The sequence below is a fragment of the Leptopilina boulardi genome, unplaced genomic scaffold, assembly GCF_019393585.1.
Source record: "Leptopilina boulardi isolate dan_hultmark-lab unplaced genomic scaffold, ZJU_Lbou_2.1 LbouV2_214, whole genome shotgun sequence".
NCBI lineage: Eukaryota > Metazoa > Arthropoda > Insecta > Hymenoptera > Figitidae > Leptopilina > Leptopilina boulardi.
The window spans coordinates 1582479-1598268 of NW_026137768.1; the positions used below are offsets into that span (position 1 = coordinate 1582479).

General features: G+C 30.5%; 1 protein-coding gene across 2 annotated transcripts in view; it reads left to right on the plus strand.

Moving 5' to 3' along the window:
• Positions 1-3085: 3085 nt before the first annotated feature.
• The window catches only part of LOC127279310 (cytochrome P450 306a1), a 128649-nt gene continuing 115944 nt past the window's right edge, over positions 3086-15790 (plus strand). The window contains exons 1-2 of one of the 2 annotated variants that reach the window (XM_051301600.1): positions 3086-3365; positions 9454-9791. In XM_051301600.1, coding sequence (XP_051157557.1) covers positions 9470-9791 — 322 coding nt within the window. In that variant the 5' untranslated portion in view covers positions 3086-3365; positions 9454-9469. The remainder of the gene's footprint in view (positions 3366-9453; positions 9792-15790) is intronic. The other variant, XM_051301601.1, reaches the window with a different exon arrangement.

Genomic DNA, 15790 nt, shown 5'->3' on the forward strand with positions numbered 1-15790 from the left:
TTTTTGTAGGAAATATACGGCACTGATGATAAAAAATGATTTAAAAAATATTATTATTGATTGTTAAGTCTGAATTAGTGATTATTGAAAAAGAGCAGTATACCCGGGATAAAAATAATCCGAAAAGGAAAAGAATTGGTGCTTAAAAAAGCAGTAATTTGAGAAATGATAAGGACACTCGTGTTGAAAGTTTTATTTAACCTAAATTTAGTATTTTATTACACTTTAAGAAACATGTTTAACATTTAGAAAAAGAACATTGAGAAAAAACTTTTTTGGTCACTATAAAACTTGTGAAAAATATGTAATTTGTAATTGAGGTTATGTTTACGAAAAGGTAAACAATGAAGATACATACATCTGCCTTATGAATTTTAGATAAGGAACTGCATTGACCACCATTTTAACTGACAGATTGTGTTCTTCTCTACCTTTTCAAACATTGATTTGAGTCCTAAAATACATTTTTCATTCTGTTTTTCAATAAAATTTACAAAACACTGTACGTTTTCATATAAAGTTGCTCGAAACCTTGTGAAACGAGTCTTGTGTCACGGAGTAAGTCCAAGTTCCGGTCTTAAATGAAAAGGTCTATTACATGTGAAAGAACTTCGTGGTTAAAGTACTCACCCCACATAGCACGACTTCTTGCTGTGAGGTTAGTGTAAGGATATCTGTAGGGCTTGTAAGGTTACCGCGTAAGCCTACAGTAAACTTGAGGTCATCTTAAAACTTCCGCCATGACAGTAAGCTTACACAATACACAGTAAAGCTAAGGTAAGCTTACACAGTAAGGTCGTGGTAAGTTTACATGGTAAGGTTGTGGTAAGCTTACACGGTAAGGTTGTTGTAAGCATCCTGTAAGGTTACTGTAAACATAGAGTAATATGAAAATATATTGAAAATAATTATATTACAATATATATTATATTATAATTTTTTTTGTAAAAAATTATATATTTGGTAAAGTACTTCATGTACCCAATAGGGTTTGTTAAATAAAAGTTACTGCGCAGCTGTATGTGCCATAAAAAACTACTGCGCATAAATATTAATAAAATTTATTTATTAATAACATTCTATGTTTACAGTAACCTGACAGGAAGCTTACCACAACCTTACCATGTAAACTTACCACGACCTTACTGTGGAAGCTTACTATCATGGCGGAAGTTTTAAGATGACCTCAAGTTTACTGTAGGCTTACGCGGTAACCTTACAAACCCTACAGATATCCTTACACTAACCTCACAGCAAGAAGTCGTGCTATGTGGGACCTCTATAGGACTAAACTATGTGCAAGTTACAGCCCGATCCGGTCAACTTTTTTTTCACTTACCGGAATTCACTACCGGAATTTTACACCATATATATATTCCGGTAGTAAATTCCGGTAAGTGAAAAAAAAGTTGATCGGATCGGGCTGTAACTTGCACATAGTTTATATATATATATATATTTTCAGATAGCACAATTTCTCACATGGAACTTGACATGGTAAGTTTTGAAATATTGAATAGTTCCGCCTAAGAGCAACCTTGCATGGCAAGTCTAAGGGAATGTTGCGCTGTAATATTGAGAAAATATTACATGGAAAGTATGAGGCAATATTGTAGCAATATTTCCGGATAGTATTCAGGCAATATTGAGGTAGTATCGCATTGTAACGTTAAAGTAATATTGAGGTAATATTGACGCAATATTGAAGAAATATTACAACTTTTTGTTTTAGGAAGAAAAGAAGTCAAGTATGTTTCTAAAATAATCTAAATATACTATAAATAATTTTTGTTTGTTAGTTAAACACAGGACTCACGGGCATTAGGTCCATGGTACGGTTCTATTCCTGCCATGAGTTTATATTTTAGTTAAACTGAAACTCATTATAATTCTACCTCAATATTATCTTAATGTTACAATGTAACTATTTGTAATACTATTTCTATTCAATCTTACACGAAACTTGCCTAAATATTGTATTTTACTGTATTGTAAATATTTTTATTTTTTCGAAAAACAACTACAATATATATATAGTTATACTTATATCCCACATAGCACGGCTTCTTGCTCCCAAGTAGCACGGAATATTGGTTAAATCTCACGGTGATATCAAGTGGGAATATTCCTGTGACATTCAGGCGATATCATAATTGTCCGCTTCATGGGGACATTCCACGGTGATATTCCTGTGACATTCGCGTGATATTCGTATGATACCGAGGGAATATTCCTGTGAAATTCATGAAATATTGAGGGGATATCCCGGTGATATTAAGGAAATATTCCAGTGATATTGATGAGATAATTAAAAAAAAAAATTTTTTTAATTTTTTCAATTTTTTTCCATTTATTTATTTTTTTATTTAAATATTCAAAACAATCAAACAAACAACATTTTAGAATTTTATAAATAACAGGAATATTATCTCAATATCACAAGGATATCCCCTCAATATTACATGAATTTCACGTGAATATTCCCTCAGTATCATACGAATATCACGCGAATGTCACAGGAATATTGTTAAAATATTGTTTTATTTTCACTTTTTTTATGAGTATTTACTTTTTATTTGATAATAATTGTAATTTCATATCTTCGACTCAAAATAATCCAGATGAAGAAAATATTTTGTTTAACAAATACCTTGTTTGCCAAATGCTATAGAATTTTATACTTTAAAGAATCTTTGATCTGGTGTATCAATTTGACTAAGCAATCGTACTATTTGAAAGTCAAAATAATGAAAAGAAGCTTAGTTGTTTATCTTTGTACGATTCCACAGTTTGTCACGTTTGTATTAATCTTACGTGTACTTTTGTGATTTTTTATATTTAAATTAAATGTTAACTTTGTCTTATTCTATAAAGAAACTATGGGCTAGGGGTAGCATCAAATTTTGATCTTGCTTTGAAACTTTTTGATTTTCAAAAATTAAAAAAATTGAAAATGTACTAGGAGTTTAAAAAGTGTTGAGTGGTCATTCAGGTTTCTATTCTTTCCTTTGCAGGTATATGACCTACTGATTTTTCGTGTTAGGAAGATTTGAGATAAGAAGTTCGTGGCACTGAAAGTGACTCATGCTATACATGTGTTTATAAGAAGTTAGTGGCCTTCGAAGTTCTGTATTGAAAAGTGAGGTTTCAGTTTTGCTCTGTTTTTATTTTTAGTTAAAAGTGTCAGGGCACTTTTGAGAATAACGTAATCTGGAATATTATTCTGTCTCAATCGTTAATTTGGAAGATAAAATTTGAGTGCAAAAGTGCATAGGCATTTTGACAATTGTTTATAATACTCGGAGAATCACTTCACACTTGTGACTTGAATCCGTTGGAAACAAGTCGGAGATCGAATTTCAGTGGTACGTCAGCACGTTAAAATAATATACTACCTCGCATTATTATATACATTCATAAAAAAATACCACTTTTTTTAAAAATAAATTTCATAAAAATATATTCACGTTTTGAAACCCCCTTACCATTTCTAAAATATTTTTGTTAATAAAAAGTCATTAATCGAAAGTCGAAAGTAATCGAAAACTAGAATGAGATGCACGATCTGATTGGCCGAAGCAAAGTAGCGCGAGCTTATTTGAAATAATGTAAATTCAACTGAACAAATTTTTAAACATAAATTAATATATTACGTTTCCATTAATTATTTATTTAAAAAAATAAGTTTCCATTTTACAAATTACGAATAATATTATTATTAATTAAACTTTATTTAAGAGAAATAAATTAAATTAAAGAGTAACATAATCTCAATGAATCATGTAAATTGGAAATTCTAGATTTGGAATTGGATTTTGTTTAAAGAAACTATTTATTATATTCAATTAATTATTATTTACCAGATCTAATTAAAAACTTGGTTTAACCTCTTACATATCGTAGAAATTTCCACTGTTTGGATCAAAAGTGTATTCAAAAAATTTCTTATGAATTTTTATAAATCTTGATTCGCTTGAAACTCAATATTCGGGGTCAGTTTTTCAAAATTCTAAATGGCGGATTAGAATGGTTGACGAATTTTTTTCAAATTGATCGGATTCGCTTGAAACTCGAACTCATTGTCAGAGATCCGAAATCATTAAAATAGCAAATTGCATGAAAATCAACCTATTTTTTGAAATTTTGACTTTAATTGACCTAATTGGCCAACAAAATTATTTGGTTGAACATTTTTAAATTCCAACCAAAATTTGGTTACGATAACAAAATAATTTGGTTAACACAACAAAATAGTTTGGTTTAAAAAACCAAATGGTCGTTTGTTGTCCTAACCTAAATTTGGTTGTAACAACCAAATAATTTGATTCGCTCTTAGCTCATAGCTTAAGAGATCAGTTAGTTTAAATCTCTCACAAGGATAGGTAGTCCAGTGGTCTGAGCTCCCGATCTTCAGTTTTAAAACAGAGGTTCGATCCCAGGCGGAGATGAGATTTTTCAAAGTCCACAAATATTAAAGAGAATTTCAACAAGCTTCTGGAAAGGTTGCTGCAAGCTTGCTGCAATTTTTAAAAAATACATTTTAAATTAAAAAAAAATTTATTTGTTTTCTAAATTTGAAAATCCTTGTGACGTTTATTATTATTAATTATGTCCTGTTTATTTTCATTTGGAAAGTTAACGAGAACATTTTCGAAACAAATTTGAGGGGACTGGGAATTGAACCCGGGTTCGACAGACACTAACCAAAGACCCCAACCGAGAACCTATTCGACCAACTATCAGAGAATAAAAAAAATCTTGCTCTTAACCCTCAACTGTTTTTATGAGTTGAAAAACAGTTAAAAAACGGCGGGCTTTTTCAAAATGCTTTTAAATAGAAATTTTGCGTTTTCTATTTTATTTGTTAATTAATCAATGTTATTGTTGTTATATTTTATGAAATTTATTTAAAATATGAAAATACTTATTGAAAAGATGAATAAAATTCTTTAAATGTATTAAACATTTGTTAATTTAATAATAATATTTATATATCTTATTATATACTTACTTTATTTATCATTTTAATTTCTAGTATTTTTATTCTCTGATAGTTGGTCGAGTAGGTTCTCGGTTAGGGTCTTTGGTTAGTGTCTGTCGAACCCGGGTTCAATTCCTAGTCCCCTCAAATTTGTTTCGAAAATTTTCTCGTTAAGTTTCCAGATGAAAATAAACAGGACATAATTAATAATAATAAACGTCACAAGGATTTTCAAATTTAGGAAACAAATAAATTTTTTTTTAATTTAAAATGTACTTTTTAAAAATTGCAGCAAGCTTGCAGCAACCTTTCCAGAATCTTGTTGAAATTCTCCTGCAACCTTACGTAGCAAGCTTACAGCAATCTTTCACGGCAAGCTTGCCGCAATCATTCTTAGTATGCTTGCAGCAATCTTTCATGGCAAGATTGCAGCAACCTTTCCTGGAAAGCTTACGGCAAGCTTGCCCTGGGTGGGACATTTCGCTAGCCCAGCCAAGCTTGACAAGCTTGCCCGGTAAGTTTGCCGCAAGCTTGCTGCAAGTTTCCGTGCTATCTGGGAAGTTATCAAATCAATTTTGTATTTATATTCCCTTGTTAGAGTAGCGGAATGGTTAGAGTTAGATTTTCCTTTTTCCATTACATCAAGTTTTAATATTTTTATTAAGAATAAAAAATATTTTGCAGGTATTTTTAGGTAATAATCTTGCAATGATTGTTATATACCATTTTATAGTTGTTAGAAAACAGTTCTAGAACTGTTACAAATACATTTGTAACCATGTTCTAGATCTGTTACAGAATCTTACATATCCGCTGAGTACGACATTTTGAGTAACCAGTGACTCACAGGTTCTTAACCAGTTACAGAACATGTTTTCAAAAAATTTGTAACAGTTCTATAACTGATCTGTAACAGTGTTTGCTGGGGATATACATATAAGGAATAAAAAATTTTTTTAAATCGTTTAAAACCTCTTCTTTTAGGTATAAAAAGTTTGAAGTAAATAAAATAAATTTTTGTAATAAAAAAAATGTTTAAGAAAAGTCACTAAGATGTGGTAAAATTCCATAGGTAAACTAAATTTAAGTCATGCTGAAATCGAGATTTTCTACTTTAACTACAATTCTTTAGTGGTAACATTTAACGATAACTAAGCAACCTGTAAAATTTTTTTAAATGCATATACGTATATGAAATATGATAAGTTAATATGTATTACTATAATTATAATTATTTTTTTTATAATTTTATACACGTTGAAAACGATATTTGCATAAATCTTACTTAAAAAGTTGGGTAAAACATGAACGATTGACGTAGGGTGAAGTGTCCTAAGAATACCCTACTGGAAAAACGTAGGTACGATCCATGATTAGGTCACATAGATAGGTACATTTTAGGTACATAAAAACTCACGTGAGAATGCTGGCAAGATCTCAAGAAACACAGCTAGGATCCTGCGAGAGATATTATACGTACGAACTCATGTGCGAACACACGTAAGAACGCACAGACGACTATGGCAATAACATGGCTTGCACCTTATAAATAGTTATTTTCGTATCAAGGGCGCAAAATAGGTGATTGTGGCGCAGGCGAGATTTAGGAAACCGAGGGGATTCGAAGCGCCGAGGTTCTCTAAATCTCGCCTAAGCCACAATCACCTTTTGCGCCCTTGATACGAACGTAACTTTTTGTCCAGCCTGGACGAAAAGTATGTCGTTTGAGGGCACGACTGTTCTGAAAAGTACAGATAAAAATACAAGAAAAAAAATTATCTATACCGCTTTCAGTTTTATATCCCCTCTAATATAAATTAAATTACTAGACAAAAAGTATAAGTTGCATAAGTGTGTGTGTGTGTGTGTGTGTGAATATAATACTGTAATACATTATAAACAGTAAAATTCCATTAGGCCTTCTTGACCAAAAGCCTAACCCCGAGCGACAATGAGATACTTTGGGCCTGCTTTAAGTGCCCGAAATAACATACTTTTCGGGCAGGTCACAGTGGTCCTCAAGCATCGACAGGTTCAACTAAAATGGATCCAAAAATTGACTGAACAAGCTTTTAGAAGACTATTCGTAAATGTAAAAACTGGTTTTCATAATATCCTAGCTGATCGTTTTGTCGAAAAAACTTAAAATTACGTTTTACGAAATGTATTTTTAGCATTGTATTACCCAGTAAAAAAAGATTTATTGAGCAAGCGATTTGGCTGATTGAGCAAGCCGTCTGCCCAATTGTCTAAACGACATTCGGACAATTGGACTGTTTGCTCAATCATCCAATGCATTATGCCCAATCACCAACATTGTATTTCGCGTCTAATAAAAGAAGAAATCGGTCCGAGTGTTGAGAAAATGATAAATCATGAATAATTATTGTTAAAAAGCAAGAAGTAATATATAAAAATACCTGAAATAAGAATAAATAACGAGTTTTGTAAAATGTTATTTTTTAGTTGACAGTGCACTGATGTAATATGAATTTTGTCGGTAAAAGTGAGGAGTATGATAAAGAGAAACGTTTCTTTATCGACTCGTGATACATTTCAATTGATAATAAAAAATTGTAGATTTCTTGTTTTTTTAAAAAATAAGGAGAAATTTCAATTGAGTATTTAAAAATAAATTTTAATTGATTTAATTTAATTTAATTAGTGGATTAATGAATCAGTGAAGTGAATTAAATTAAATTAGGTTAAATACATTGAATAGTGGTAAGTAATTATATTTTGTAAAATTATTATTTATTAATAGAATTATATTCTTTGTTAATTTGTCTAGTATTATTCTTTTTACAAAAAAATAAGTATAAATAAAAACTGGTAAGTAAAATAATTGAATTTAATAATAATATATTTATATTATTAAACTCAATTAATTAAATAAAATAGGATTTTTATTAAAAGAATCAATAAATAGGAGATTTAAATTAATTCAATTATTTTAAAGAAAATTTTTTTTTATATATCAAGGATCAAAATATAATTAATAATAATATAATTAATAATCCTATTTTATTTAATTAATTGAGTTTAATAATATAAATATATTATTATTAAATAATTCATTGTGCACATGTTTTCTACTGGTTCTCCTCATGAGAACTCATTTTAAAATGGAGAAAAAGCAATTGGTCTTGCGCGCAAGCTATAAGTTAATCACTCAGTTGTTAGAAGAAGTTACAAAACTAATGCACGAATACATTGATATGAATGGATGAATGAATGAAATTTCAACTTGAATATAAATAGATAAATAAAGCTTAAATGGTAAATTAAGCTTAATGGTAATCTTAAAATATGAAAAATTATTGTAAAACGCAGTTTAAAAATATTTCGAAAAAAATTGGTTCTGATTTGAGGCAAAGTCGTTTTAGCGTCTATAAAGAGTAATCTAATGAGCTATTCTACAAGCTTTTGTATGTATTTTACTATAAGTTAAATATACTAATGCTTAGTGAGTACGTACTGTACACTAAAATGGTTTACCAATGAACATTACAGATATAATTGTTGATTATTGAACGGTATATAATACAATGCTAAAAATACATTTCGTAAAACGTAATTTTAAGTTTTTTCGACAAAACAATCAGCTAGGATTTTATGAAAACCAGTTTTTACATTTACGAATAGTCTTCTAAAAGCTTGTTCAGTCAATTTTTGGATCCATTTTAGTCGAACCTGTCGATGCTTGAGGACCACTGTGAGGTAGGACAAAAAAGATATTTTGTTCCCTCAGACAGTCGTTTAGCTCGGTTGGTTAGGGTCTTTCGTCTGCGTTCGTACTCGGGTTCGATTCCCCGTCCCCCCAAAATTTGTTTTCGATATTATTTTCGCAATGTTCAGTTTCCGAAATATGTAATAAGTGTTAGGTAGGAATTAAAATTAAAAACTGTTGAAAATATAATTAACTTTTTTTCATTCACTAATTAATTTATTTATCGAAGACGATGTCTGCTACTAATTTTTCTTTAATAAATGTTTTCAAAAATATAATAAATTTTTTGTATTTAATAATTGAATTCATTTATTTTTTTATTAAAAAACCTCCCTACTAATAATTAAATTAAAATGTAAAAATAATTAATGAATATTAAGGAAACATAACGTGCTTCCTGGGTAGACATTTATTCATTCCTGTAGTTCTTATGTGTGTTCGCACGAGAGTTTTTGAAGAAAAGTATAAATATTTTTGCAATATTCTATCCCATTTTAGGGGATTAAAAAAAGAGGGAATATTCGAGATTAAATGGAATAGAAAAATTTTATACTTTACAAAATATCTGATAATTTTAATTCCATTATATTCCAGCCTTCTTATCAGGATAGTTTTAAGTAAAAAATATTTGATCTAAGTAAATGTCATTCAAATAATTTGAATTAATTGAACGAAATAATTTGTTTGATACTGTAATATTGGTAAATAAAAAATTTTCCAAAATCTTTTACATCGTTTTCAGAAACTAAAAGGCAATAATGTTGATTCTACAACTCCTGCTTTTTCTTACACTGCTGATTGTGATGTTCATTTTTAACAAAAATAGAAAAAAGTTAAAATTGCCTCCTGGTCCTTGGCAACTTCCATTTCTCGGATATTTACCATTTATCAACGCTAAAAGTCCTCACTTAACATTAACAGCTTTAGCAAAGCAATATGGATCAATATTTGGAATAAATATGGGATCTGTTTATGCTGTTGTATTATCTGATCATAACATCATTAGGCAGGTATTGGCTAAAGAAGAATTCTCTGGAAGAGCACCATTATATCTCACACATGGTATTATGAAAGGCTACGGTGAGTTCCATTTCTTTCATTAAAAATGTGATATTATTATTAAAATTTTATTTATTCTAAATATCATTTGAAAATTAAATTATGATAAGCAGTAATATATTAAAGATCAATCGGTTTCCAATGTTTAAATTTTACTTAAAGTAAAAGCTTGGAGATTAATCGATTGTGCTATTTCTAAATTGACAAAAAAATTTTAATGCACCTCAAAAACACTAGAAAAACGTTTATCATGTAAATGATTTATGTAAGGGAGAATGGGGCAAGGATAGTTAAGGGGCAAGGATAGTTAGTTGCTGTTATGCTTAGACGGTTTGCTTAAAAATCGCGTCATTCATGGTATAGTTGCGTCTTAACACCAATACTCTCTAAATCGGAATTAATAAAAATGTTTACTAATTTAAATTAGTGACTCACTTTTTGCTTTAGAATTAGTTAAATTTTACTAATTGTTAGTAAAAGTTACTAATAATTAGTAAAATTTAACTAATTCTAAAGCAATTCTAAAGTGAGTCACTAATTTAAATTAGTAAACATTTTTACTAATTAAGATTTAGAGAGTAGATGATAGTAAAAATTGTAAGTCAATCTGCCACCATTTGCGAAATCAGGAGTTTTTTTTTGTAAAAAGTCTGTTTTGCTAAAATGTCAACGTAGTGTTTATCATATTGTTTTCTATATTAGTGCTTCCGAATATTTATTTACGTAAGTGTTTTCCTGAGTGGAATTTCCTGCTGAATTATGTTTATACGTTTCAGATTTATTATTTTCTTTATTAAATAAGTACTTTATATATAAATATTTTTACTTTTTTATTGACAAAAAAATTATTTTTAACATTTATTTATTTTTCATATTTAAAAGCTCAGTATTGCTAAAATAAATTAACATTAAAAATCATGAATATTTAAAATTGCCAAAAGATTTATAAATTTTTAAATTAACGATAAAATTTTTTTGTTACAAATGCATTCTAGGATTTTAAAACAGTTTACACAAAATTACCTGAGTTACTAAAATAGAAGTGTTACGTTGAGAAAAATGTTTGAATGGAACAAATTCTTTCTATAAAATATTCGCTAATTGTAAGTCATTGTAGATGGTAGTTACTTTAATTATTGGATTAACGACTGATAAATATTTAATTGGCCCAAGAGTAATTTTTTTGAATAAATTATTTGTTTTCACTGTACAAATGTTTTATTTCAATTCTGCAATATGTTTCTCTAAATCTTAAAGTTAAATGTTTTTTGTTCGTTAATATGAAATAAATATTTAGTAGAGTCAAACAAAAATTTTCTCTTATTTAATTATCTCAGACAAAATAAATATTTTTATTCAACTTAATCAAGTATTTTTTGAAATAAAAATTGGAAAAAGTGTCCTTGTTCAAACTACCTATGACATTTTGAGCAAGACAAAAAGGCTTAAAAGATGTTAAATAATGTTTATTAATGTTTATTTGCAAAATGACGTGATTTTTTAATGATTTTTCAATAAATTTACAAATTTTTCGAAAGGACAACCATTTTTCCGACAGCTATCAAGTAAGAAGTGGGAAATAAGGAGTGTGAAGGGAGGAGAGAGAAGTGGGAAGTGAAGTAAGAAGTCGGAAGTGAAAAGTGAAGTGGGAAGTAAGAAGTGTGAAATGAAGTGGAAAGTGAGAAGACAGAAGTGGGAAGTGAGGAGTGAGAAGTGGGAATCGAAGTGGTAAGTGAGATGAGAGAAATGTGAAGTAAGAGTCCCCCACAGAACCAAAAATTTCCTGAAAATTTCCTAAAGATTTATTTGCAAACTTCGGAAACTTTAATTCCAAAGTTTAGAGAAAATTGTATAAAGATTTAAATGTCCAAAATGAGTAAATGTTTGGCGTAAAACTTGACGGAAGATTTAAATTAAATTTTCCAGAAATTTTCGACGCGAAAATTGAGTGAAGATTTAAATTAAAGTTTCGTGAAATGTTTGGCGTAAAAGTTGACTAAAAATTTAAATTAAATATTTATTAAAAATTTTTACCGAAAGTTGAGTGAAAATGTAATTGAAATATTCAGTCAATTTTTGTGACGAACAATTCCTAAAAATTTAAATTAAATTTTCAGAACAGGTTGGACGAAAATATTTGTTAAAAGTACAAAAATAATATTTAAGAAGTATTAATATTATTATTAATATTAATAATAATAATAATACATAGATAGATAGATAGATAGATAGATATATCTTTATTATTATTATTATTATCAATAAAAAAAATTTACTATCTGGGATTAAAAATAAAATAAATAATATACAAACATTGTTGCTCTGCTTTGATTCACATTGAATCAAGCACTGCATGCTTGTTGAGCAAGAACTTTTGAAAACAAATTATGGGGTGCTGGGGATTGAACCTACATTCGCCGCGCGCTAGCTAAAGACCCTAACCACTACACTACAGATATCTGGCTGAAAAAAAAAAATCTTCCACACACTCTACAATTTTATATTATCGACTTTTAAGTCGATAAGTAGGATCACTTGTCTATCAGTAAGTTGTAGATTGTGTGGAAGATTTTTTTTTTCAGCCAGATATCTGTAGTGTAGTGGTTAGGGTCTTTAGCTAGCGCGCGGCGAATGTAGGTTCAATCCCCAGCACCCCATAATTTGTTTTCAAAAGTTCTTGCTCAACAAGCATGCAGTGCTTGATTCAATGTGAATCAAAGCAGAGCAACAATGTTTGTATATTATTTATTTTATTTTTAATCCCAGATAGTAAATTTTTTTTATTGATAATAATAATAATAATAAAGATCTATCTATCTATCTATCTATCTATCTATCTATCTATCTATCTATTTATCTATCTATTTATCTATGTATTATTATTATTATTAATATTAATAACAATATTAATACTTCTTAAATATTATTTTTGAATTTTTTACAAATATTTTCGTCCAACCTTTTCTGAAAATTTAATTTAAATTTTTAGGAAATGTTCGTCACAAAAATTGACTGAATATTTAAATTACATTTTCACTCAACTTTCGGTATAAATTTTTAATAAATATTTAATTTAAATTTTTAGTCAACTTTTACGCCAAACATTTCACGAAACTTTAATTTAAATCTTCACTCAATTTTCGCGTCGAAAATTTCTGGAAAATTTAATTTAAATCTTCCGTCAAGTTTTACGCCAAACATTTACTCATTTTGGACATTTAAATCTTTATACAATTTTCTCTAAACTTTGGAATTAAAGTTTCCGAAGTTTGCAAATAAATCTTTAGGAAATTTTCAGGAAATTTTCGGTGCTGTGGGGGGTGGGATGTGACAAGTGGGAAAGCTACGGATTGATCCCCAGTAACATCGATGAGAAAAAATGCAAAAAAAAGAGTAAAAAATTTTCAAAGTATATTTGACTTTGACTATTTCGAGGTGCAGTTTTAGTTTCCAGCACAAACTCATTGATATCGCAGAAACTTATCTTATTTTCAAATTACTTCAATGTCAAAAGATTGGTGTATTGTTAGTATCAACAATAGGATTTGCTTTCGGTAGCAAATTTTTTTTCCCAGGATTTTTACAGTATTTTTTTTACTTTTGTCATTTTTCTTCAATCCTGTTCAAACAGTGTATCATACTTTTTTTATTTCTGGCAAAATGGCTGAAAATGAAGCTTGGAGTAGTGGCGAGTCTGAACCAGAAAATGAAGTATTACAAAATGACGTCATCGGTGAAATCGATACGGAAAACTTTTATTATGACTCAACTCAATTGTACGAGGACGCATATTTGTATCCATGAATCAAAGATTTTGAAGAAAGCTCTATAATAAATCCCAATATCTTTTTTTCGGAAAATAGGCCAATCGACTATTTCAACTATTTTTGTGATTCTTCTTTGCTTTAAAAAATTGTAGAGGAGACGAATTGTTATGCAATTCAAAATCCTATCCCTCAATCTTCCTACATGAAAGCTTGGTCCCCTATCACAGTCACGGAATTGGAAAATTTTCTTGGCCTTTCGATTTTAATGGGCCATGTCCAGAAAGGCGATCTTCAAAGTTATTGGACCACAGACCTTTTGTTACACACTCCAATTTTTGGTCAAACTATGTCTCGGGATAGATATATTCACATCCTGCGAAATTTACATTTTCATGACAACGAAGAAATCGTAAGTCATCCTTTAGTGAAAATAAAGCCTGTAATAGAACACGTACAAAGTAAATTTTCGGCAGCTCTTACTCCAGGGAAAAATGTGTGCATAGATGAAAGTCTATTATTATGGAAAGGTAGGCTTCGATTCAAGCAGTATATTACATTGAAGAGAAATCGCTTCGGCATTAAGCTCTTCATGATTGTAGATTGCGAGACAGGATTCGTATTGGGTTTTGTGGTTTACACTGGTGCAGACACTGATTATCAGAAGTTTGGTTTGGGTGTTACTGGCGATATTGTAGCTCACTTTTTACAACCTTATTTTCATAAGGGCCATGTTGTATATATAGATAATTGGTACACATCTCCTATTTTGGCAGAATTTTTACATGATCGTGACACAGGTATGTGTGGCACGGTGAAAGCAAATAGAAAAGGAATGTCGAAGCTTGAAAGAAAATTAGTCCGGGGTGAAGTACAAGTTTCTCACAATGATGTGTGGATGGCAGTGAGGTGGGAAGATAAACGTAGCGGTCGCATGCTTACAACCGTGCACGAACATGAGTTCTGTCGTACTGGAAAAAAAATTTCTGACAAATGAAGACATTGTACAGCCAAGGTGTGTTGTCGAGTACCATCAAAATATGGATGGTATCAATAATGTTGATAGACAGGATCAGTGAGAAAAACCATGAAATGGTATCGAAAGCTTTTTTTCCATCTTATTGATCTTTGTTTACCTAATGCCCATGCATTGTATAAAATTAGAAATGAAGGAGCAACATCATTTCCTTCATTTAGATTAGATGTCGTTCGATCGATATTGAAACTTGATCCTGATACTTGCATCTGTCCTTGCAATGATTCTCCTACTCGATTACTTGGCCGCCATTTTCTAAGGCAAGGTACAAGTCGAAAATGCTACTTGTGCTCTTTGCGTAGGACTGTACGTCGAAGTCAACCATTTCGCACCCCGATACGTGAGAGGCAAGGGGACTCACTCTAATCAAGCACCCCGATACGTGAGAGGCAAGGGGACTCACTTGAATCAAGCACACCGATACGTGAGAGGCAAGGGGACTCACTCTAATCAAGCACCCCGATACGTGAGAGGCAAGGGGACTCACTTGAATCAAGCACACCGATACGTGAGAGGCAAGGGGACTCACTCTAATCAAGCACCCCAATGGGATCAACTTTTCGCCACGTCCACGTCGTCGATCTTGGGTCATGCTGAGAGGGAATATCCAAATACTTATTTCTTAACAGCGAAACCAAAAACCCCCGAGTAACAAGTTTCAAGACAATCCAATCACCCCTGAGTAAACATTTTTATCTTGAAACGGTGATTTTCGAAACTTTGTCCGACATATTGGATCCGCCATTTTGAATTTTGAAAAACTAACATCAGATTCGTAATCAGCGACCCCGAAAACCCCCGAGAACCTATTTTCGAGAGAATTGAGCAACATTTACCAATTGTCTACCGCCATATTGGATCCGCCATTTTGAATTTTGAAAACTAACATCAGATTCGTAATCAGCGACCCCGAAAAACCCCGAGAACCCATTTTCAAGAGAATTGAGCAACATTTACTAATTGTCGACCGCCATTTTGAATTTTGAAAACTAACATCAGATTCGTAATCAGCAACCCCGAAAAACCCCGAGAACCCATTTTCAAGAGAATTGAGCAACATTTACCAATTGTCGACCGCCATTTGAATTTTGAAAAACTAACATCAGATTCGTAATCAGCGACCCCGAAAACCCCCCAGAACCTATTTTCAAGAGAATTGAATAACATTTTCAAATTGTCATCCGCCATATTGGATCCGCCATTTTGAATTTTAAAAAACT